The sequence below is a fragment of the Lontra canadensis genome, unplaced genomic scaffold (assembly GCF_010015895.1).
Source record: "Lontra canadensis isolate GAN:19392208 unplaced genomic scaffold, GSC_riverotter_1.0 scaffold90, whole genome shotgun sequence".
Classification (NCBI taxonomy): domain Eukaryota; kingdom Metazoa; phylum Chordata; class Mammalia; order Carnivora; family Mustelidae; genus Lontra; species Lontra canadensis.
In genome coordinates this window covers 4,395,058-4,419,603 of record NW_022631084.1, presented here as the reverse complement: position 1 = coordinate 4,419,603, position 24,546 = coordinate 4,395,058, and the positions used below count along the sequence as shown (strand labels likewise).

Here is a 24,546-nt window from a genome sequence, read left to right as displayed (position 1 = left end):
TGAAATTATATCTAAGTAACAATTACATTTCAGAAAACTAATAAACACATGACAATATATAGTTGTGTGGCACCTGAGTGTCTCAGTCAGTTGAGCATCCGTCTCCTGGTTTCAGCTCAGGTCATGATTTCAGAGTCCTGGGACTGAGCCCTGTGTCAGGCTCCACGCTGAGCAGGGACTTGGCTCAAAGTTCTGTCTCCCTCTCCCTCTACCGTTCTCCCCAATCTCTCTCTCTCAATCTAAAATAAATAAATTTTTAAGAAAAGAAAATACATAGTCAATCATATCAGTAAACAACTGAATTAAACGTACTAATACTATTTATCATGTGAAATGGGAAAATAATAATCAATTTTCTTCTGAGCATTAGAAAAGAAACATGTGTTAAATTGCCGTGGAAATACAAATTGATAATATTTTGTGGAGGTAGCTGGTCAAACAAACTTAGTCATAAAGTGTACATTACTTTTGAACAATTCTGATTTAAGTAATTATCCCATGAAAAATAAGAAATGTATAAAAATATTTATAATTGTTATGTTCATTTTTATATTACTATTTCCCTGATAAATTTAAAGCAATCCACTTTTACAACAAAAATGAATTAATAAAATAATAGTACAACCTTAGAAACGATTAAAATACAGGCAGTGAAATTAAGTTGAAGAGAAATATTTGATAGCATCAGTTATATGAAAGCCTACTACAAAATACTATATTTAACATTGTTTCCAAATTAGCTTAAATTTAGAGGTGTAATGGCACATGAGTCGCTAAGAGGGAAAAGATAAGGATACATATGATAGGGGGTAACAATTTCTTGAGGACCCCAAGCCTGAAACTCTGCCTCCTAGAGTGGGATCTGTGAACTTGCTCAATCAGCCCCATATAGGAAGCTAGTTTATTTAATTATTTTTTTAAAATTCTTTATTTAAATTCAATGTAGTTAACATATACTGTATTATTAGTTTCAGAAGTAGAATTTAGTGATTCATCAGTTGCATACAAACCCGTGCTCATCACATCAAGTCCACTCTTTAATGCCTGCCCATCACCCAGTTACCCACCCCAACCCAGGCATCTCCCCTCCAGCAAACCCTCGGTTTGTGTCTCTTATGGTTTGTAGGAGGCTAGTTTAGAAGATCCCATCGAAGATGTACTAAAGCCAAAGTCCAGCATTTTTTAGGAATCAGGATGTTTAAAGAGCCCTTGGTTCATTCTGTGGCATGTTACTGTACAGTTTTTCTGAAAGTAGAACTCTAGGATTAACCAAATGTTGGGCAAGAGTAAATTGAAGCCAATTCAATAAATCAGATTCTAAACAAAGAAGGTTGCTGTTCCTTTTCTCTCTTTCTTTGTGCTTAAAACAATGAGTTTTCCTTTCCTTGCTCAGGCACTCTGTGATTTAGTTTCAAAGTGTCTTTCCTTATTTTGAATCTCCTGCCCTTGCAATTTCCATAAAAATCAGTTTGGTACCACATAACCTTAGAAACCATGAATTTTTCTTGATTTTAATTATCTTCTTCGAGTCTAGGGTTCAAGATCCTAACCAGACTGTTGGTTGCATATAAACCTCTCTCCAGAACTCCTTTACACAAAATCCCTGTATGTCCCTTAAATAGCACAGGGCTACTTCAGACTCCCTATCTTTCAGTCTTCCTTAACTCCCAAAGACCTTTGTTGCATCTCTCATCACCTGTGGGCACTTCCATATGAGTTGCCATCAACTCTTTTTTTTTTTTTTTTAAAGATTTATTTATTTTTTTGACAGAGAGAGAGACAGCGAGAGAGGGAACACAAGGGGGGGGAGGGGGGCGAGGAGGGTAATGGGAGAAGGAGAAGCAGGGTTCCCGCCAAGCAGGGAGTCAGATGTGGGGCTCCATCCCAGGACCCTGGGATCATGACCTGAGCTGAAGGCAGACGCTTAATGACTGAGCCACCCAGGTGCCCCAACTGTTGCCACCGACTCTTAAATAATTTTATTGTTTGCAGTGCTAAGCCTACTTCTAAAATCTGTCCAGAAATCCACATTTAAACACCCATCACATCCAGGTGTGAATATATAGTCTCTTAGTTCCAGAGACTTTATCAGATTTATTCTGATTCAGAGTTCCCCTTTTTGCCCAAACTGTTGGAAACAGTCCATGGAGGATCTCAGAAGACTGGAAAAAAAAAACACAAACAAACAAACAAAAACAAACAAAAACAACTACTTTGTATGAGTCATATTCAGTTATTCCACATCTAGGAAAATAAACTAAGAAAATAAGCAGAAGTTATTCCTCAGTATACATGCACAAAAATGCCAGTTGTAATAGTGTTTACAAAAAAATATATTAGAAAATACTTTTATTACCTGTATGATTTTTGGCAAGTTACTTAAACCCTCTGTGGCTAAATTTCCTCCACTGTAAGATAAGGATAATAATTATACTTATTTAAAAGGTGCCTGGGTGGCTCAGTGGGTTAAGCCTCTGTCTTCAGCTCAGGTCATGATCTCAGGGTCCTGGGATCAACTCCCCCATCTGGCTCTCTGCTCAGCAGGAGGTCTGCTTCCTCCTCTCTCTCTTTCTGCCTGCCTCTTTGGCTACTTGTGATCTCTCTCTGTCAAATAAATAAATAAAATCTTAAAAAAAATGTGGTTTTGAGTTTTAAATGAGTTAATGTATTTAAGCTGCTTAGCACAGTGTTTGCAAATAACAGTTTTTATTTAAAACTATTATCATTAAAATAATAAATGGTGCAATAAATTATGGTATGCTCACTATAATACATCACTCAGTCTTTAAAGTACTTAATAAAAATTAATATGATGAAATGAAATAAAAAGCAGGAAACAAATTTATGATACCTATTTGACTATTGCTATATATAACTCTATAGTTGTATGCATACATTTTTAGAAGGCTAGAATGAAATACAGCAAATGATCTTTTTTATCTCTGTGATACGTAAAATGTAGAAATACACTTTTTGTAATCCATATTTTCTTTAGAGAAGGTATTATTCTTGTCAAAAAAAAATGACAACAACATACAGAGGATTAATAAAAGATTAGGGTATCTTATGACATCAATATATGCCTAAGGAAGACTAATGTATAATATGGGATTAGTATTTCCCACTCTTTCAAATCTCCTTGAATGCTGCTATCTAGAAAGAAACAGGCCATGGTAACTAAGTTACAATAAAAGCTTAGAAGCCAAAAGCCAGCCTGATAGGCTAACTACAAATGAGCAGAGTCAAGACCATAATGGCTGTCTTGCTGGAGCTTCAGCATATATGCTTGCAAAATCTGAGCAATGTTAATGCTTGTCAAGAGTCTTATGGTATTTTAGCAATGTCACTTTCGAGGTATACCTGACAGCAACATGATCTTCATCATCCACGGTGTCAAGTAGCAGAATAACAATTCCCTAACCCTGAAACAAGACTCTCACGGCATTCGACCCACATGATCCGCTGGATATATGTGTAAAAAAAAAAAAAAAAAAAAAAAAAATGTTGATCTCACAGAAGTAAAACAGCTGTTGTATGTTGAGCCACAAAGAAAGAGACCCTCAAATAAAACAGGAGGAAAAAAATGCACTGAAATAATGCATCAGGTAATGTGGCATAGTTGAGAAATCAGAAATCCAACTGAAGGGGCAGTCGTAGATAAAGGTGGCCCACTGAAGCAAAAATGCTGAGTTGAGGAAAAACAGCCAGGTTGTGTAGTCAGTTGATACTGCTAGTCGGCCAATTCAAACATGTGTTAAAAATAAAAATCTGCTGGGGTGCCTGGGTGGCTCAGTCGGTTAAGTGGCTGCCTTTGGCTCAGGTCCTGATCCCAGGGTTAGGTCCTGGAATCGAGTTGGACATTGGACTCCTTGCTCAGTGGAGAGCCTACTTCTCCCTCTCCCTCTTCCCCTGCTCATGTGCGTAGTCTCTCTCTCTCTCCCTCCTTCTCTGTCAAATAAATAAAATCTTTAAAAAAAATCTGCTTATAAAATATTATTTTATTGTTTAGCTTCCTATTTAATGATGAAAAGGAAATATGTGTATATACATGATATATTTTACACGGTGGGGAGTCGGTATGAGGAAAATGGAAAATGTTCTGCGGAAATTCACAACCAAAAACATCCCTTGACAACTGCCAGATGTGAGAATAAGCCACTCCAGCACGGAAAACAGTGCAGCAGAGCTGTGTTGGAGAAAATTTTGACAATTGCATACAAAATCACACTTACTAAACCAATTAACTCTCTTTCACCATTTTTTTTTTTTTAATATTTGCTTATTTTAGAGAGAGAGAGCACAAGCAGGAGGGGCAGAGACAGAGGGAGAGAGAATCTCAAGAAGACTCCACACCAATGAGTGTGGAACCCCAGGTGGGGTTCCAACTCACGACCCTGAGACCAAGACCTGAGCTGAAAACCAAGTCAGATGCTCAACCAATTGCGCCATCCAGGTGCCCCAGAATGACTACATTTTAGACGAGATCAGGTGTGTTCAGGGTGGTATGGCTGTAGGCCAGAATGACTACATTTTAACAGAAATCCCATCAATTTATAAAGCATTGCTTAATTGTCATTATACACCTTTTAAAAAGCCCTTCCTACTTTAGGTAAACCATATATTTTATAACTTTCATGTGACTAGGTTGTCTATATGAACTATATTCTAAAGGCATTACAAATCATTGTGATTGGGAGGTTTTTTAATCTCATAAATACCTCCTGAGTAGCAATTTTTGCAGAAAAGATATTTTTAAGACCAAAGTGGCTATTAACTTGTAAACAATTGACATGAAATGACATCAGACAGATCTAAATTAAAATTTTGACTCCAACAACTACTAGTGGTGAAATATACAACAAGTATCTTATCTTTATAAGCCTTAGCTCCTTCATCTGCATAGCATAGTTAATGATATTTAACATATATTTTTGGAATAAAGTAAAATAATTTATGTAACTGTCAACTATAATGATTGGCACAAGATAGTATCAATAACAAATGACAGTTCTTATACTTGCATGTTTGAAATTTTAGCACAGTATTAAAAACAAAAACAGGTTTGCCTACAATTACATGCCTACTAATTAGTCCATAGTGAGCCAAAAAGTGAGAGATTTAAAAGTGAAAGCTATCATTTGCAAGAGATAAAGAATGTAACTGTGTTGAGAAATCAAGCATTAAAAGTTTTTCTTTTTCATTTTCCCAAATATATATTTCAAGGAAGGTAAGCCTGAAATTTAAAACTACATCCCTGAGAATTCACATTCTTCCTGATGACAGATGTATCTTTTTAAGAGTTTGAGAATTGTTCATTGTTTTTTTTTTCTTGACCAGAAAGTTGTGGCTTCTCATCACACTTGACTGCCTGCAGGACCCCTGACAGAAAATTACCAATGCTGAGATTTATAAAACTTAAATAAGTATTGGGATACAGGGCTTGGAAAGATATACATAACAGAGACATTCATTCAATTAATGTAACTAATCTTTTGATTTGCATAGCTTTATCTACAGAGTAATTATTTTGTTTCCAGTTTTCTCTTTTGCACTCCTTTATAACTACATGAAAGGCACAGGTTGAAGGTACAAAGAATTTCAGTACTAAATTTCTTTAGAACCATGTGTACATCTTTAAATCTTAAAATGAGCACCCACCCCCCCAATGTATATTCTATAAAAAAGGGAAAAGACCTTAAAAGTTCTGGTGGTATTTAAAAAGGAAAACACATGCATTTTCTGTTCACTTTCAGCTTCTGTTAGTTAAAGAAGCTTCTGTATCTTTTTTTTTTTTTTTTTTTTTTTTTTTTTTTCTTCACTCTGAAACGAACGGCTGCAATCGTAAAGCATGAATCTGGTAATACTTTTGTAAATGAATCACTATTGCATTCATACCATTAGCCTCTGAACAGATGTCAGAAAGTAAAGATTGGCTGCCTCTAGATCAAGTTGCGGCTGCCAACTCTCGCGAGCTTTGTCAGTAACAGTTGATTGTAATGTCAGTGCAGTCCAATTTACAGGCTGGAGCAGCAGCTGCATACTGCTTTTCCCTGAAGTATTACATGATTTCCACTCCTTGCAAACTTTATCATCTTTGTTGCAGTGAGTCAGGTAAGCTGCTCTGAATTTACATGTTCCTGTAGAGATGCAACAACTTAACTGTGAAGCTCATTCTGTAGGAGGATTGTTATCTCTTCACTTGTTTGCTGTGCCCCTTTGGTGCTCTGTGGAAAACAGTTATTGCAAATGGGACAGAGGAAGCAAGCAAGCAGACACATGCATAAGATCTGCCGATTATTCAGGGAACGCAAACTGAGTCCATTTTAACTGCTGAGGAAATAATGAATTTATTCAACTTTGTGTAAAGGACCGTTAGCACTTGTGGAATCACTGTGGTATATGTTCTTAGTGCGCTCCCTAAGGGAAAACATTTTTATGCTGTATTTTACCCTTAAATGCACAATTCAGTGAATCTCTCTCTCTCCTGAAAAGAGTAACAAAAGTGGTCTTTGACTTGTCTTACTTTATTTTCTTTTTTCTTCCTTTTTTTTTTTTTTTTTAAGTGAAATGAAATGAATAGTTCTCTTATTGTCTGGTTTGACAGGGTACTTTTCTTAATCAACATTTTGTCATCTGAAACTATCAATTGGCAAAGAATAAAGTCAAGTTTTTTTTTATATCTAAAGGAAAATTCTGTTTCCTAACTTGATTTACAAACTTTTCCCCCTTGGTTCTAATTGTCCTCTTTTTTAATAAATAGTGCATTTAAATTGTAGCAAAATATTGTAAATTTGCTATTATTTCTACTATTATAGAAACAATGAGCAAATACAGATTTTTTAGTCTTGTAAATCTACCTTTACTTTGATGGTATCAGTTCTTGTTTAATCAGAGGATTAAGCATTGAGTATAAAATGCATGAATGATTAAATGTAAACTGAAATGCAGAATTATTTCATTGTTCATGATTTCTATTTATAATTTTTTTATTTCAAAAGTAGACCTGCCAAATTTTTATGAACATATTACAAAATAATAGACTCAACTAGGAGTTACTAGTCTGTATAATGGCTTGCATAATCTAAACTATCTCATAATTATGATAAGTATGATTATATTTCATTTATGTAAATAGTTACTTGTTTAAGGATGAGCATGTGTTTTTAAAGAGTTGCTCTATACTTTAAATGAAAATCTTTAGACTTCTCTGTGAATTTGAAATAACATCACCTTTGAATGACAAATAAAATTGCTCATTGGATTTGCTAAGTTGTTTTGTTTTCCTGATTTGTTGTTGTTTTATTGTTGTTTGCTTTTAATGTCCTGCCTCTTTAACTGTAAGAAAATATTTGAGATCTATTCCACATCTATTCCAGTTTTTAAAATATGAGTTAATAATAGTATCTTAACAAGTCACATCTTGTTTATCAATTTAGTTTCTGCTTTGAGTCTTTTTTGACAATTATTAATAACACATTTAAATTTTATGTTGTATTCATATTAATGCTTTATGACAAAAATCTGCTCATTCTTATAAAAACTGAAGGACGTTAGAGAATTATAATTGAATAGATGTCAACCTAACACCAGATTCAACTTTCAAAGACGATCCAAGATATCTCTCTAATATTAAACGTTTGAAATATTCGCCTGATGAAAAGTTTATGAATGTTCGTCCTGATTAAGGACAGATAGAGATCTTACGTTTCTCATACCTAATATAGTGTCTTCTATCTGTACACATTCTTTTAGTGACTAGTGGGTATCTGAGGGATCCCTGTGGTATAGTCTATTTATAAACAGACTTCCTTAATTCCCCACTTCAGATAGCCTGCAACAAAACAAGCTTTTTAGGTTTGGTATAAAGGCTTAGCTGTTTAATTTGACCAAATACATTTCAGAGGCGCTTGTTCTAGATCACATTATCTAGATGGCTTTTGTCCCACTATTTTATGAAGGTTTTTTTTTATATAGAAATACATATTATAACTTTTTTAAAAAAACAGGAAAATTACACTCAGAGAAAATTTACCATCTTTTAAGAAGTCCTTGGGTGGCCAGTCATTTTGAAAATGTGGCTGATAATCAACTATGGCAAATATATGGCAAGTTAAATAGCTCTTTCTTCCAATCATTTCATTACAGCCATATCTTACGGCATAACATATATTTCTTAAAATTTATACTACTTTCAAAATTAAATAAAAAATGAAAAAAAGTAATTTTTTGCCTTTTTTATTTTCAATGTTATATTGTTAAAAGTTAAAATATTTCCCAAAAATCACCAGGAGGTTTTGATATCCCAGACCACTTGACAAGTTTGGAATACTATAGTCTTCATTATCTTTCAGGTATTTCTTTCTTCCCATGTCCATCATTCACTTTCTCTTGCAATTCCAAACAAAGACTCTTTGCCTTTCTTCCAGAAACTGTAGCAGTAAGTTAAGTGATCTATTTCAGATACTCAGTGGTAGTTTGTATGAAAAATTTCCCATTCTTTATCATGTACTATGTATTCTCAGAGTTTAAGTTGTTTATCTAATGTGACATCAACCAACTTGCACCAAAATTTATTGAAAAAAAAAGTTTTACTTAATGTTTTAATTATTAGTAAAGATTTAGATATATAGACTAATCACATTTTCTTAGTGATTCATCTTTTGATTATTTAATACTGTGGTAACATATACAAAAAATACAGAGCAACCTGTTAGAATAGAGAATACCAGATTATGAAAAGAACAACATAATGCTTATTTAAATCAGTACTGCAGCTAACTATAAAAATATTACCCTACACTAATAATGTGTAGGTGAGCACATGCGTACTTTCATATTAAAGTCTAGACTTTATAGTATGGTATATTAATGCTCCAACAAGTAACATGATGGTGAGCTGAAATTATATTACCATTCTTTCAGTGAACACTTGATTACCATGTTTTTTTTAATGTTATTAATTACATTATTTGTGAGATGATAGTTGAGAAAGCAAGATTATTATTCACATAAATCATACTATACAACATCATCTATTCAGCACAAATATAAATAAAAACATACAAGAAAATCAAGCTAGGTGACATATGAATGAGATTATAGCCTTTTATGTCTTATAGTAGATATGTTTTAAAATGTTCAAAGAAAATTATTACATTTATTAAATATGTACAAAAACAAAATGTTTTGGTAGTATTATACTTACTGAGCAATAAAATTATTAAACCGTACAACAAACATTTGAAAATTAACAGAGACCAGAAGTTATTAACATTAGGTGTTTGTTTTATAAAGGTAAAATGATATTTATATAAAACCACAAACACACACACACAAAAACAGATGATCTTTACTTTAGATTCAGAAGAACATTGCTTGAGCTGGGCCATAGGGAGAAATGAATACAACCAGAGATCCTGCAATTAATCTGTTGAAATGCAGCTTAGAATAAACCTGCTTTGTGTTTTAATTCCTATTTTCTTTCCAAAGCAGGTTTTTAAAAAGAAACAAAAAAATCCGTTGCAGCATTTTGTTCTCCAAATGTCACCTCCATCTATTTGAAAGGGCTTGGAAATTATCAGAAGGAAAAAAAATAAGACTGTGATAGCTATGCCTCTAAAACTCCTAAATTGTCAGAAATACAAAATTTCATTAATAAGTGTTAAGTCTATAAGAACCATTACATTATTGTTACATTATCATGGAATTATGATATGATATAATATGATTATATATTATATCATAATCAGAATAGTATAATAAATATTATATTATAAATATTATATCCTATCACAATAGTATAGAAATCATAAATATCATAATAGTCTAGAAATAGTATTAAAATATTATATAGTTCAATAATATATTTAATAGTCTTAACACAGATTCAATTGTATCAAAACTGATAACATAAAATAATGTCACAATTTGATTTCTTAAAGTCTTATTATTTTTATACTTATTATATATAGACATATATGCTTGTGTATACACACACACACATATATATAAATACATATATGGACACTGATAGAATTAGATGTAGATATATAGATATATAGATAGCGATAGAAATACCCATAAATACACTAAACAAAATACTGTACAATTGATCATGTTATCCAGATCTTTTAGGGAGACTCAAAAAATACTTGTTGATCAATAACTGTACTATTAGCAGTAGTGAATGAGGTTGATTTAAAATGTGAGAATCCTAACCCTGAAAGAATTTTCAGAATAATACTTTATTCTCTCTACCTTCTGAGACAATCTAAATTAAAAAAAGAAAAAAACTAATACAGATTTTCAATGCTCATAGCACTAGCTTCTTAGGCACCTTAGACACATAGACTGTATTTAAAATTACAGTATCAAAAAATAATACAGAAAAATCTTTTGTACATTTATGGATGTTTGTTATTATTGTGTGGATGAGAATCAGTGTTTGTATTTGACTGTTTTAATCAGGTTTTCTTTCAGTTATACAAAGATGTTATTTTTTTTAAATGATATGGGCATTACATTTTTGTGTTCCTCTTTGTCATGTGAAGTTTCAGAATCTGATTTTTAGGTTTTATTAATTTTAAAGAAATTCTGGTGTGCAATATGAATTTTTTTAAAGATAAATTTATTTATTTGAGGAAGAGAGAGCATGCAGAGCACGAGTGGGGGGCAGGAGTAGAAGAAGGGTGAGAGAGAGAAGCAGACTCCCTACTGAGCTTAGAGCCCTATGCAGCTAGATCTCATGACCCATGAGATCATGACCTGAACTGAAACCAACTCACTGAGCCACCCAGGTGCTCCACATTATGAATTTTTAACAAAACTTTGCTTTCCATAAGCAATCTTTTCATGTCATCAATAAATATTATTTAATAAAATGTCAAATAGTTTTGATTTCGTAAGTCTCAAAGATTCCTTTTTCTTTTTCTCCTCTTTCCAGTAATTCCTCAGCATTAGTCCTCTTAATCTCACTTATTTTGTCCACTATCAAAATGCAAGTAATCTGACCATGTTAACACATGTAACCTCGCCGGTTGCATATACTTTGATCAATTAACAAATAACAGATGTGCATTGAGTAATCCCTGCATTTAAAATTCTTTCGAAGTATCTGCTCAAACATTGTATTATCAGCTGCTGGTTCTCTCCATTAACATTGTAATTCAGCTAGAGAAGGCTTTCTTCATTACTCACTTTCAGGGAAATTGTCTGGTATATATCCACAGTTATCTCTCCCAGTTCTTCTCGTAGTTCTTTACAGTGGCAGCAGATTTGTTAGTATTCACAATTTTTAAAATTGATGACAACAGTTGTATTTTTGTTACTTAATAGTCAGTGAATAGATTGTCCAAATTCTCTTCTGGATTGTGTAGAGGAATAAACCAGGAGGCAAAAAGAACCACAGGAGGGACCATGGAAAAAGAAAAAGCTAGTAACAGAAGTCTAAGGACCCTTAAATGTTCTCAATCTACTTCACAGTCTGTCAAGAGTCAGCTGACCATGAATAGAACTGTACACATTTCGGAGAACACATGAGCTTATATTTTCTCCTCTTACTGAGGTAGAGATGATATCTTCATGAGTTGACTACCACTTAATGCCACTTTTGGTGCGTCTGTGTAGGATTAAAAAAGTATATATACCCAGGACAAATTTCCTCTTTAAAATACTAAGTCTTCCTTACAGAAACTTGATAATGAATCTTCCCAAAGTGAAATAATTTGTAATTTTCCATTCCACTTATTCCTGTTCTAAACTGAAAACTGAAATATCTCCAAGCATTTTCTGTGTGTGTGTGTGTGTGTGCGTGTGTCTGTTTAACAAAATCTTTATAGTAGTAGCAGATTTATTAGTTTTCATAATTGGCAGGATTAATAAGAACTACTGTATTTCAGTTAATTATCATAAATAAAATATAATACTCGATGCATGAAGCTTTTAAAACTTCCTAATTACCTCTCTTTCAGAAATCAATATGCAGAGCAAGCATACAATCATAAGCATCCGATTTCTCTTGCGGTTTCTTCTGTTCTGGGTGCTTATTGGGAAGTCACACACAGAAGAAGACATCATAATTACCACCAAGAATGGAAAAGTCAGAGGGATCAACTTGTCGGTTCTCGGTGGCACGGTAACAGCCTTTCTTGGAATTCCCTATGCACAGCCGCCTCTTGGTAGACTTCGATTCAAAAAGCCACAGTTCTTGACCAAGTGGTCTGATACTTGGAATGCCACAAAGTATGCAAATTCTTGCTATCAGAACACAGATCAGAGTTTCCCAGGTTTCCCTGGATCAGAGATGTGGAACCCAAACACGTATCTCAGTGAAGACTGTTTATATCTGAATGTGTGGGTTCCAACACCTAAACCAAAAAATGCGACTGTAATGATCTGGATCTATGGTGGTGGTTTTCAAACCGGAACATCATCTTTGCCTGTTTATGATGGCAAATTTCTAGCTCAGGTTGAAAGAGTTATTGTAGTTTCAATGAACTATAGGGTGGGTGCCCTAGGATTCTTAGCTTTACCAGGAAATCCCGAGGTACCAGGGAACATGGGCTTGTTTGATCAACAGTTGGCACTTCAGTGGGTCCAAAAAAATATAGCAGCCTTTGGTGGAAATCCTAAGAGTGTAACTCTCTTTGGAGAAAGTGCAGGAGCAAGTTCAGTTAGCCTTCATTTACTTTCTCCTAGAAGTCAGCCATTGTTTACCAGAGCCATTCTGCAAAGTGGATCCTCTAATGCCCCTTGGGCAGTAATGTCTCCTGATGAAGCCAGGAACAGAACGTTGACCTTAGCTAAATATATTGGTTGCTCTAGAGAAAATGAGACAGAGATAATCAAATGCCTTAGAAACAAAGATCCCCAGGAAGTTCTACTGAATGAAGTCTTGGTTGTCCCCTCTGATCCACTTTTGTCTGTAAACTTTGGTCCAATTGTGGATGGTGATTTTCTCACTGACATGCCAGACACACTACTCCAACTTGGACAGTTCAAAAAAGCCCAGATCTTGGTGGGTGTTAATAAAAATGAAGGGACAGCATTTTTAGTATATGGTGCTCCAGGTTTCAGCAAAGATAATGACAGTATCATAACTAGAAAAGACTTTCAAGAAGGTTTAAAGATGTATTTTCCAGGAGTGAGTGAATTTGGAAGGGAATCAATCCTTTTTTATTATGTGGACTTGTTAGATGATCAGAGAGCTGAAAAATACCGTGACGCATTGGATGATGTTCTTGGGGATTATAATATCATATGCCCTGCCTTGGAGTTCACCAAGAAGTTCTCAGAATTGGGAAATAATGCCTTTTTCTACTATTTTGAACACCGATCCTCCCAACTTCCTTGGCCAGAATGGATGGGAGTGATGCATGGGTACGAAATCGAATTTGTCTTTGGTTTACCTCTGGAAAGAAGAGCTAATTACACAAAAGCTGAGGAAATTTTGAGTAGATCCATAATGAAATACTGGGCAAATTTTGCAAAATATGGGTAAGTGCTGATTTTTGTGATTGTTCTTGTTTGATTTTTTTGGTTTTTGCTTAGCTTTGCTTGTTGTCTGGTATAGGTGTCATTAAAAGCACATAAAAGTTTAAATTATTTACTCTTTTTGGACCATAAGCTACCTTTAGTTTTTATTATATAATGAATTTCAATTTCTTATATCAGGGTGCTTAAAAGAAATCACGAAGAACTTTTATGAAAAATATTTTCTGATTTCATTTCTAAAATACTGCAAAGGACTGTAGTAATATTAGCCAAAGTTTATATGCAAATAGATGTTTACCTTGAAAGCTAAAGTTATCGTGACCATACTTTTTAACCTCAAAGTTTATAGTGTTTCGAGGTTTAGGGAAGTGTAGGAATGTATCTTCTCCTCATGCTCATAAGCAAAAGTAGTGGTAACTGCTAGGTGGAAAAACACATTGCCATTCATGAAAATCAAAGGGCAAAACAGTGTTGGGGTTGGCCCTCAGATTACTTCAAATACAAACGCAGAATTTGGCATTTTATCAATTTTTCCCCTAATAGGTTTATTCAGAGCTTTCAGGTGACCTGTGTTGGACAGGAGCAGCTACAAGGGTCTTCAGGTTTAGCTAAATTGCTTTTGGCTTGAGCAACCATATAGTTGACATTAGCTAGTGAGAAGTATGATAGAAGAACATATTTTTTCCTTATATGTTATAAATATTCTGATATTATGTCCCCAAGAGTCAGAAGAAAATAATCTGTTCAAATATATTTTCTTATTTGTGTCTCTTAAATATACAAATGTATGTGTATAAAAAATAAGGGTTTTTTTGTAACCCCCAAAAGAATTTTATACATTGGGATAATTCGTATCAGAGAGAAAAACAAAAGAAATAGAAATTTGAGCATCTATTTTTAAAATACTGTGAGTACTTGCAGAAACTCACAAATTAATAGATGCATTAATCCAAGCTGTCATATTATCTTTTATAATTGGAAAGAATGCTGATAGTGATGCTACTGTGTTCTAGTTTTCTCTTCCAACCTCCATCTGAAATTCATTATTTCATGTCACTAAATATATCTTCTACAAAGTTCTTGTGTGGTATAATTCTTCTCAAAAATTTCTAATGCTATCCACTGTGTCTAAAGCAAAAATTCTTCTCTCTGTCATTAAAAGACATCTGTAATCTTACTGCAGCTCATCATCTCCAACAATACCTGGTTTCTTGGTAGGCCAGTTATCTCATGAATGCCAAAGATTTCAAGCTTAATAGACCTTCCAGCCTTGTTCTTGTTCTGCACTCTATTTAGAACAGCTACCCCTCTCCTTTTTAATGACATAAGTCCTACTCTATTTTTAAGGTCCTGAGCACCCACAAGTTTCACCTAGAGTATCTTTAATTCTTAGAGCTGTAATTGCTTCAGACCTGTTTTTCACTCTCAACAGAAGTCACTGACTGTAACTTGTCTTGGTGAGCTTTTTCATTGTATGCTGAGCCTCCCAAACTAGGCTGAACTCGCTTCTGAAAAGAGAAACTGGTTTTACTTGAAACTCATTAAAGTACTGGTGTGGGTATGTGACATATTTATCAAATATTTGGTTGTCAAATCATTGAACAAAAACAGGTTAAGGCTAGAATGAGTAAAAAACATACATATGTTCAAGACATGTGGGCTATTAATTGTAGTTGTGCAATATCTTATGACTTCTCCACGTCATTTTCTGCTGAAGAGGGATCATCATTTCTAGAGAAGCATTAGAGTTATTTCTGTCTCATTCTGTTCTCGCCCTAAAGGCTATATCCATATTAAATCATTTTATTATGTTTTAAATTCTTTCTTACAATTCTAGAGAGTATTTAAGAGATATAGTTCTTAAAATTATTGATGCCTGTAATTTTTAAAGAACTTTATTTTGCATGTTGAAATCATCAAGGAATTTATACTTTCTTATGTCACAATGGAGAATACTGAGAATCAGATGTGGTGAGTATCTTGACACACAGCAACAGTTCAAAGAGAGAATCTTCGATGCTTAATGGAATAGATTGTTGAATCCTAATCTACTTCCATGATTAGCATAATTTCATGGGAGTACGTGAAGGCTGACACATTTTAGTTATAATGATAAATTCATTTAAATGAGATTATAAACCATAAAGATTAAAGTAGACTTTTTAAAGTAGTTTGGCTATCACAAAATGTCATTTTCGTTGAGGAGTTTCTTTACAGTCCATATTTGCACAGCAAAACAGAAATAATAATACTTCATATGTGTTAAGGGTTCACTTATTGGCAAACACAATGTTAATCTCCTGGTATACATTATCTTCCTTTAAAGTATACCTAGGAATAAATACAGAAGCTTAGAATGGTTAAGAAAACTCCAATAGAAAAAAAGTTGGTAAATGTACAGTTTGTAAATCCATCCCCATCTATCTGACTACAAAAGTGACCACAAAAGTTCTAGTTCTGTAGTTTTCAGTGCAGGGAGGTTAATCTCCTGGCCCCTCCTCACCTTCCCACTTCTAGAAACATTCAGTAATGTCCGGATCTGTGTTTGAGTGCCACATCTGGGAAGAGGAGTTGCTACTAAGGAGCCCAAGGATGTCGCTACACTTCCTGCAAAGCACAGAATACCCCCCACAACAAAGAATTATTCATTGCAAATGTTAGTTATCCCAAGATGGAGAAACTGCACATTCCTATTTCTTCATATCCCAAAAATAACACATTAAGAAAGTAAAAAAGTAGAACTAGGAGCAGTAATAATTATTCAGAAAAATGAGTTTTCAAGTTCATGGTTCATAAAGTGCTTTAATAAATTCTCCTTCTTAAATAATGTCTAGTATAAATTATATTTTTGTTATAATCAAATTCAAAATAAGGGGTGCCTGGGTGGCTCGGTTGAGTGTCTGACTCTTGGTCTTAGCTCAGGTCTTGACCTCGGGGTCATTAATTCAAGTCCCTTGTTGGGCTCCATGCTGGGCCAGCGTGGAGCCTACCTTTAAAAAAATTAAATTCAAAATAATTTTGGTGATTTTTTATTTTGCCAATGGGTCATTTAGTAGACTTGTTATTTAACTCCCAAGTATTTGGATAATTTCTAGATATTTTGTTATTGATTTCTAGGTTAGTTCCATTCTAGTAATAGACAATACTCTGTAAGATCTTCCCCTTTGAAATATATTTTTTTTAAAAATGCTTTATGACCCTTACGATCTGGATGGGTGATAGTTTATGTGCTCTTCCATTACTTGGTATGGTGTGTTCTGTAAATCAGTTAGTTCACGGTTGCTCAGGTCTTCTTATATTCTCCCTAATATTTTTGCCTACTTGTTTCAAATACTAAGAGGTATTCACATCTTCAGCTGTCATTGTGGTGTTACTCATTTCCCCATTTAGCTCTGCTAATTTCTTTTAGTATAAATCTGTGTTATTAATTTCTGTGCATATTTAGGATTATGTAGTCCTGACTAATTTACCATTCTATCATCACAAAGTGTTTCTTTTCATCCTGAAGTTGGCTTTGTCTAATATCAAGATAAACATGTCAAGTTTTCCATACTATGTTTCACATTTTGTTCTATCCTTTTATCCCACTTATATTTCTAAAGAAATCTTCCTTACAGTTGAGGTGGTATGATTAATCCATTTGACATTTAATGTGTTTATCAATATGATTTTAAGTATGTCATCTTCCTTTTCTTAAGTTCAGTTTTCCTGTTGCTCCTTTGCAGCTTTTTTTTGCATTAATTGAAAATCGTTTTTATTCGATTTTATTTTTATATAGACATTTTAATTTGCCTTTAATATTTTTTCTCATGCTTGCTTTAGGGCTAGCAATTATTTCTTTAACTTGTGAAAGTCAACTTACAGTTAAACTGAAACATTCTGCATTTTGTAACTGACATTTCCCACTTTCTTCACAATTCACATTTCCCATTTTCTACATCACCCTAACTACTTCACAAATGCAAAAAACTAACACTATTTCACGTATTCTCAGTGTTCCTCGCCTTGCTGTTATATGTTTAGGCAATGCATAATATAAAATCTCTCTTAAAAAATTATTTGCTTCAAACCATCAGTTATATTTAGGTAAATTTATAAAAGAAAAGAAAAATGGTATTTTATATTTACCCACAGAATTGCCATTTCTAATGTTCTTTATTCTTACCTGTGTTTGCTAGTTTTCATCTGGTATCATTCCCTTCACGCTGACTTAAGATGGATTTTATTTGTGTAGGTTGACTAGCTACAAATTCATTAGCTTTCTTTTATCTGAAAATGACTTTATTTTACCTCCATTGAAGGATATTTTTTAAGAATATAGAGTACTGGGGCGCCTGGGTGGCTCAGTGGGTTGAAGCCTCTGCCTTCGGCTCAGGTCATAATCTCAGAGTCCTGGGACCGAGCCCCACATTGGCTCTCTGATCAGTGGGGAGCCTGCTTCCTCCTCTCTCTCTGCCTGCCTCTCTGCCTACTTGTGATCTCTGTCTGTCAAATAAATAAATAAAATAAATAAAATCTTAAAAAAAAAAAAAAGAATATAGAGTACTGAGCTGATATTTTTTTCTTTTCCATTATCTTCTTGTATCTCTAGTTCTGATGTGAAGTGAGATTTTATTCATATATTTTCCCCCTTTATGCAATGTCTTTTTTTTTTTTCCACGCATCTGGGTTGATTTTAAAATTTTCTCTTTATCTTGGGTTTTCAATAGTTTGTCCATGATGTTTCCAAGTATAATTTTTTTTTTTTTTGGGGGTCTGGATTTCACCAAGACTCTTCTTGTTGATTTTAATGTCACGTTTGTAGTATTTTGGGTCAGCATTTCATCAAATATTCTTTCTGCCTCCTTCTCCTTCTCATCTCCTTTAAAACTCCAACTATACATGTACTAGGTGGTTTAATATTTCACAGGGTACTAAATTTCTATTCCCTTTTCTTCAGTTTTGCTTCTGTTATTCAAATTAAGTATTTTTTATTGATTTCTCCACAAGCTCACTGACCATTCCAACCTTCTCCAGTTTGTAGCTGATCCCATCCCATGAGTTTTTTATTTTGTTTTAGTTTTCAGGTAAAAATTTCCTTTTTTTTTTTAAACAATTTCATTTCTTTGTGAAGAGTCCCTCCCTGTCTCCTGTTTAAAAATATATTATTTTTTAAGTTCTTGAACTTATTTAAAACAGTTTTAAGGTTTTGTTTGCTCAGCCAATATCTGGTTCATGGGTTCAGTTTCTATTTTTCTATTTCTTTGCATGCTTAATAATTTTCAAATTTATAGTGGCCTCCATGGATTATATGCAGCAAAAACTATATTATTTTATCCCTCTCAGAAGAAGTATGCTTGCACTGAAGAATGTTTTCCTTTTTTACCAGGTGATTCGATTAAAAGTTGTGTAAACACTAAAGTTTGTATCAAATGTGTAATAGACATGGTTTTATATTATGTTGGAGTGGATCCAGGGGAGGTCCAAGATATTTTATAGATCCTCCAACTTGGTAGGAATTAAACTCAAAAGTCAGACTTAAACTCAAAAGTCTGTCTTAGGTTGTTGGAGGTACTTGGTTTCAGGATCTGTTAGGATGGGGTAGACTAGGTCTCCCTGGATTCCTTCCTTGTAAGGTTTAGCTTTGCCTCCAGCTGAGTATTAAAGAGGTCCTAATGTGATGTAAATGAAGTGTTGACAACATTTTGATAGGTACTCGCTCTCCAACTTTTCCCATCTCTCTTCTGCTCCAAGCTCCGCAGCCTCTTCTCTCTCTTGCGTCTTAGACTCTCACCCTGTACATAATTAGCCCAGGCCTCAGCCAAAAATCTGCAGGAAATCCCTGCAGAGAATTTTAGCCTCACTCCTTCCTTTTGGAGTCAGGCTCCACAGATTGCAGATTCTGTATCCAGGAACTCTTATTTCTGTCCCTTGACCTCAGTGAAGATACTCAACTGCTTAGGCTCACACTCCCTGCATCTTGGACAAGAAATTCTCATGTGATTAACTGCAGTAAACACGGCGGGGTTCACACTGGAGTTCCCTGCTTTCAAGGAACACAGACTTGTGCTGCCTGTTATCCAGTCCCTGAAACTCATCGCCTTGTTTTTGTTTTCATTTTTGTTGTTTTTGTCCAGTGTTATCATTGTTTATGGTGAGAAAGTTAATCCAGTTTAAATCACTCCATCGTGGGTGAACACAAAAGTCCAAACTTCCCCCATTTGTATTTTAAAGGAATCTTAACCTTTGTATTTCTCATTCGGTTACATGAAACTCTTTTTTTGCAGTTACTTTAGAATATCTTATCAATTTTCAAGACATATAAAAGCCTTTTTAGTTTGACTTCTTGGGAAAAATGAGAAAACATTATTCTGTGATAGCACTAAAGTGTATTCAGATGTGGTATCTCTATTGTAGTGCTTTAAATTCCTTACAAAATAGAAGCCACAATATCATGTAAACCTTTGCTAATTGTAATTACCACCTAGATGTACTTTGGTTGCTCCTACTTTTCCCTCAATCACATCTTTGAAAATGAATTTAAAACCTTACCCAAATAGTACACAGGTCCATTGTGCATTACACCCAATACTCTATACTATTATATGTTGAAATATCAATTCACATATATATCCATCAATCATTCATCCAAGCAATAACTTTATTTTTTATAGAAAGAGAGAGTAAGAGGAAGAAAACTAACAAGGGGGAAGGAGGGTCAGAGGGAGAGGGAGAAGCAGACTCTCTGCTCAGCAGGGAGCCTGATGTGGGGCTAGATCCCAGGACCCTGGGATCATTACCTGAGCCAAAGGCAGATGAAGATGTTTAACCAACTGAGCCACCCAGGCGCCCCTAAGCAATAACCTGATGGGCAAGAAATTAAATTAAGCAGAACTTAATGACATCCATTCAGCACTATCCCAATTATACAGGAAATTGGTGAAATCAAACTTGATTTATCAGAGAGAACACAGCAGCTAAAGAAAGTAAATAGCCAAAATATAATTAGTAGCATAATGTAAGATAGTGGAGGATCATTATTCCAGGACCCCTCCTGTTGCTTCCCACTGTGTCAGATAATCTTTTGTTTACTATATCCTCTCCAGGTGCTATATTCAGAGCTCCCCCAGTGTACAACTTCAAGGGGAGCCATTCACTGCTAAGTTACACAGTCATCCCAATTGTATGTGACAGCCCTTATGTATCCAGTGTTCATCTTTCTACAGATCTTATGTTTATATCACCTTAGGCAACTTACTTCAAACTCCCTATATTTTTCCTTATCTATAAAATGGGGATATAAATTGACCTCCCTTACTGACATATGTAAATGCTACCTTATCATTTACAGAGAATTGCATTCACCCTTCCAATTAAAAAAAAACAAAAACAAAAACAAAAAACAAACAAAAAAAAACCATATTTTCCCCCTACCAGGCACAAACTACTTTTATCTATTCTTATCTAAGATCAAACTTGCCTTCTCCCCCGAAATGTACAGTTGTTTACTTTCCAGCTCCACGAGAATTAATTAATGAAGTTCTCAAACAAATAAAGATAAACTAAAAGTTGAAGCAGCTAACTGGTTTCTGTCTTTTGGTAATAATCCATTTATTCAGAATCTCTCTGAAGTGGTTAATGTTTTCTGACATATTTTTTTTTGCCAGACATAGATGTTATGGCATACTTTTGTCCTATTTTGATATCATGACACCAAAAAAATTCCTTAACAAAGCATTTGTAACTTGATTATAGCGTATCTGCTGCTACTCTTATGTATTTTATTTATTTCTTATTTATTCCTTTATACTGGAAAAAACCTTATCACAGATGGAACAATTTAATAAAAGGAAACAAAAATATACTACTAAACTTTCAGTCCCATGATTCACTGACCCATTAAAAAAAATTAAGAACAGTTCCTGATTACTGTACTGGGAAGTAGGTGTGATTAAATTAAACGCTAAGCCATAATTTCTTAGTGCACGAGATTTTTTTTTTTTAAATAATTGAGACAATTTAAAAATAGGCATGCTTCAATATACTAAATTGTAATTATAACGATTATAATTTAGAGATTTGTCAGACTTCTAATGCAGTGAACTTTGTTTCCAATTTAAAATATTTGGGATATATATATCTTCATATACACACATGCATTAAGGGTTGGGCGCTTCAAAGACATTGTTGTAACTTCACTATACTAGTAGTAACACATGCAATAATAATGTATTTTGTAATATTTATAATACAAAGTAGATTTAATAATATTAGTGTTTAATAGGTGTGATTCTATCTTGTTTACTTACATATGACACATGAAATAAAGTCATTGAAAGAACAATTATTTCAACCCCACTTATTTATTTATTTATTTTAATATTTAAATTATTTATTTGGCAGACAGAGATCACAAGTAGGCAGAGAGGCAGGCAGAGAGAGAGAGAGAGGAGGAAGCAGGCTCCCCACTGAGCAGAGAGCCCAATGTGGGACTCAATCCCAGGACCCTGAGATCATGACCCAAGCTGAAGGCAAAGGCTTTAACCCAAAGAGCCACCCAGGCACCCCAACCCCACTTATTTTTTAAGTGAGTGTATTTTCTTTGTGTGTTCTTATTTTTCCCCCTCCTGCAATCATTTTATATTTTGAAAAGATAATAGAAAAACTGAGGAAAGTAAAAGAAAGTATAAGTAGAAAACCAGTGCTTTTTCATTCTAAATCTCTGTAGGAATTAGTATGTGTCCTTATTCATTATGTAAAGTTTGCACAAATCTCTTCACCAAGAAATTAATTTTCAAATTACACTTGAAATTATTTTTGTTGTATGTTTTAACCTAACAAAATAAATATTCTGGGACTTCATTACAACACATTTCTCAATAAGAGTTGCCTTAAATATAGCAAAAGGATAGCAGGTAAAGATTGTGTTAACATGAATGATACCATTACACTGGCAAGGATGAAGTGTGTGGGTTCTATTATTAGAATGAAAAAATGCCAGAATGATGACATTATCTAACATTTCAGATGAGAAGTGTGTGGTCCATAGAAGAAAAGTGAATTGGAGCTAATAGGTGACAGAAAAAAGATTAACTATGACTCTAGACTATTAACTTTCATTTCCTTGTATTATCCATTCACCAGGCTGCCTTCACCATGATCTATTGAAAGCAGTCATTAAACAGTCCTAGGAAATACATTTGGTTGCAAACTAATAATTTTAACATGTTAGCATGCTGATACCTCCCTGGTTAATGTTACAAGGGTAAGGGCAGAGAACAGACTAAAATTAGACATCATGAGATGTAGAGACAAGTTTAAGTTTGTGAAAGGCTGTCATCTGGCCATCTAGTGCAATTATTATCAGGCTTATAATTAGATTTTCTGACAGATAATAGTTCATGTGGTTTCCAGAGTGAAGAAAAAAAATCCTTACCCTCTGATTCTATAATTATTTGTGGTACATTATCATAATTAACCTAAATGAAATATTTTGATGACTTTGCAAAAGGGTCAGAGTTCCAATCCCCTTGGATTTATTTTATTGCTATCATGAGAGCATCAGTGTTCTATCACTTCAAATTCTGCCCCCCTCCCGAGGAATTAGATCTGAAATTATTCTGTAAGGAATAAAAAATGAATAGTAGCTGCAGTGTAAAGTACCTTAAATTTAACAGATTTTTTGTAGGTTAAAAAAAATATGCATGCAGGGAGCCTGGGTGGCTCAGTCGTTAAGCCTCTGCCTTTAGCTCAGGTCATGATCCCAGAGTCCTGGGATCAAGCCCCATATCAGGCTCCCTGCGAAGCAAGAAGCCTGCTTTTCCCTCCCCCACTCCCCCTGCTTGTGTTCCTTCTCTTGCCGTGTCTCTCTCTGTCAAATAAATAAATAAAAATTTTAAAAAATATATATACATGCATTAGTGTAACTTATTTGAAAAGGAGGAATTACATTATGGGACAGTTTAATGTGTACATAGGATCACTTGCAAAACCATTTCAGAGGGCTGCAAATTTTACCATCAGTGACAGTGGTCTAAGAAGAAAATACCAGATCCCTGCCAAGGGTTGCATCTATGAAGACAGCTATAAAACTAAAATACATTTGACTAAGTGTTTTGAAATACTTTATCACAGTGAAGTAGGGGAGAACTAATGATTTTATAGTATAAGGGGGCTCATTAAAACATGAAAAATCACATTGACAGGAGTTATTTACTTGGAAATAACAATGTGATTTGTTCTATATGGTTTTCGAAATGTTTTCTGTATTTGGGAAAAAATATAGCATTCAGTGCACTTATAAATCTAAAGTTCAGTCTGTCATTAGAATTAATGAATTATTATTTTAAAAATCAAAGTCATTATTTCAGTGACATATAAATGCAATACTTCAGAAGACCTGTAAGGTATGAAGTAATAAGTCATATTTCACTAAGTAACAAAATGCAGTAGCCAAAATGTGAATTTAAATATTTTACTGTATAAAATATGATTTCTCTGACTGTTTCACAATTAGATATAACTAAAATATGTTTGGTCAGATTTATGAGTTCTTTTTTTTTTTTTTAGATTTATGAGTTCTAAGAAATTAATCTTGCTTCAGTTTTCCTCCTAATCAATAACACTCAAGATCCAAGCACTAAAAAGCATAACTCCACCTGATTTTTATTTATATGTTAATATTTTACCTAGACTCCTTCCTATTAGCATGATAGATGCTATTAACCTGGTAGGATAATCTGTAGATTTATTGTAAATGAAATGTTTGTATTAACTTGTCTACAGACCTCTGTTGTATAAAAGCAATTGTGTCTTTATCTTATACAAATTACATTATTTTTGGTGTATCAGTCTCTAAGGATTGCTACCAAAATAAAATTTGCTTTTATAACTAGAGTTAAAATATTAGCTACCAAAATATATTTTATCTGGTAAACCATTACAAACCAACAAAATAACCCAATGGCGTTACAAGTGTTAGAATTCCTTGCTTATTTAAAAGCCGTAATTCCAATCATGCTTGTACTGATTTCATAATGTTTCTGGAGGTATGAAAATTAGACATTTTGTAAAAGT

The 24,546-nt window shown here is 33.9% G+C and overlaps 1 protein-coding gene across 1 annotated transcript in view; it reads left to right on the top strand.

Annotated features, from left to right (window-relative positions):
• The first annotated feature begins 5,996 nt into the window (after positions 1-5,996).
• Positions 5,997-24,546, top strand: part of BCHE (butyrylcholinesterase) — a 59,774-nt gene continuing 41,224 nt past the window's right edge. Inside the window, exons 1-2 of the mRNA XM_032836085.1 lie at positions 5,997-6,111; positions 11,970-13,494. Coding sequence (XP_032691976.1) covers positions 5,997-6,111; positions 11,970-13,494 — 1,640 coding nt within the window. The remainder of the gene's footprint in view (positions 6,112-11,969; positions 13,495-24,546) is intronic.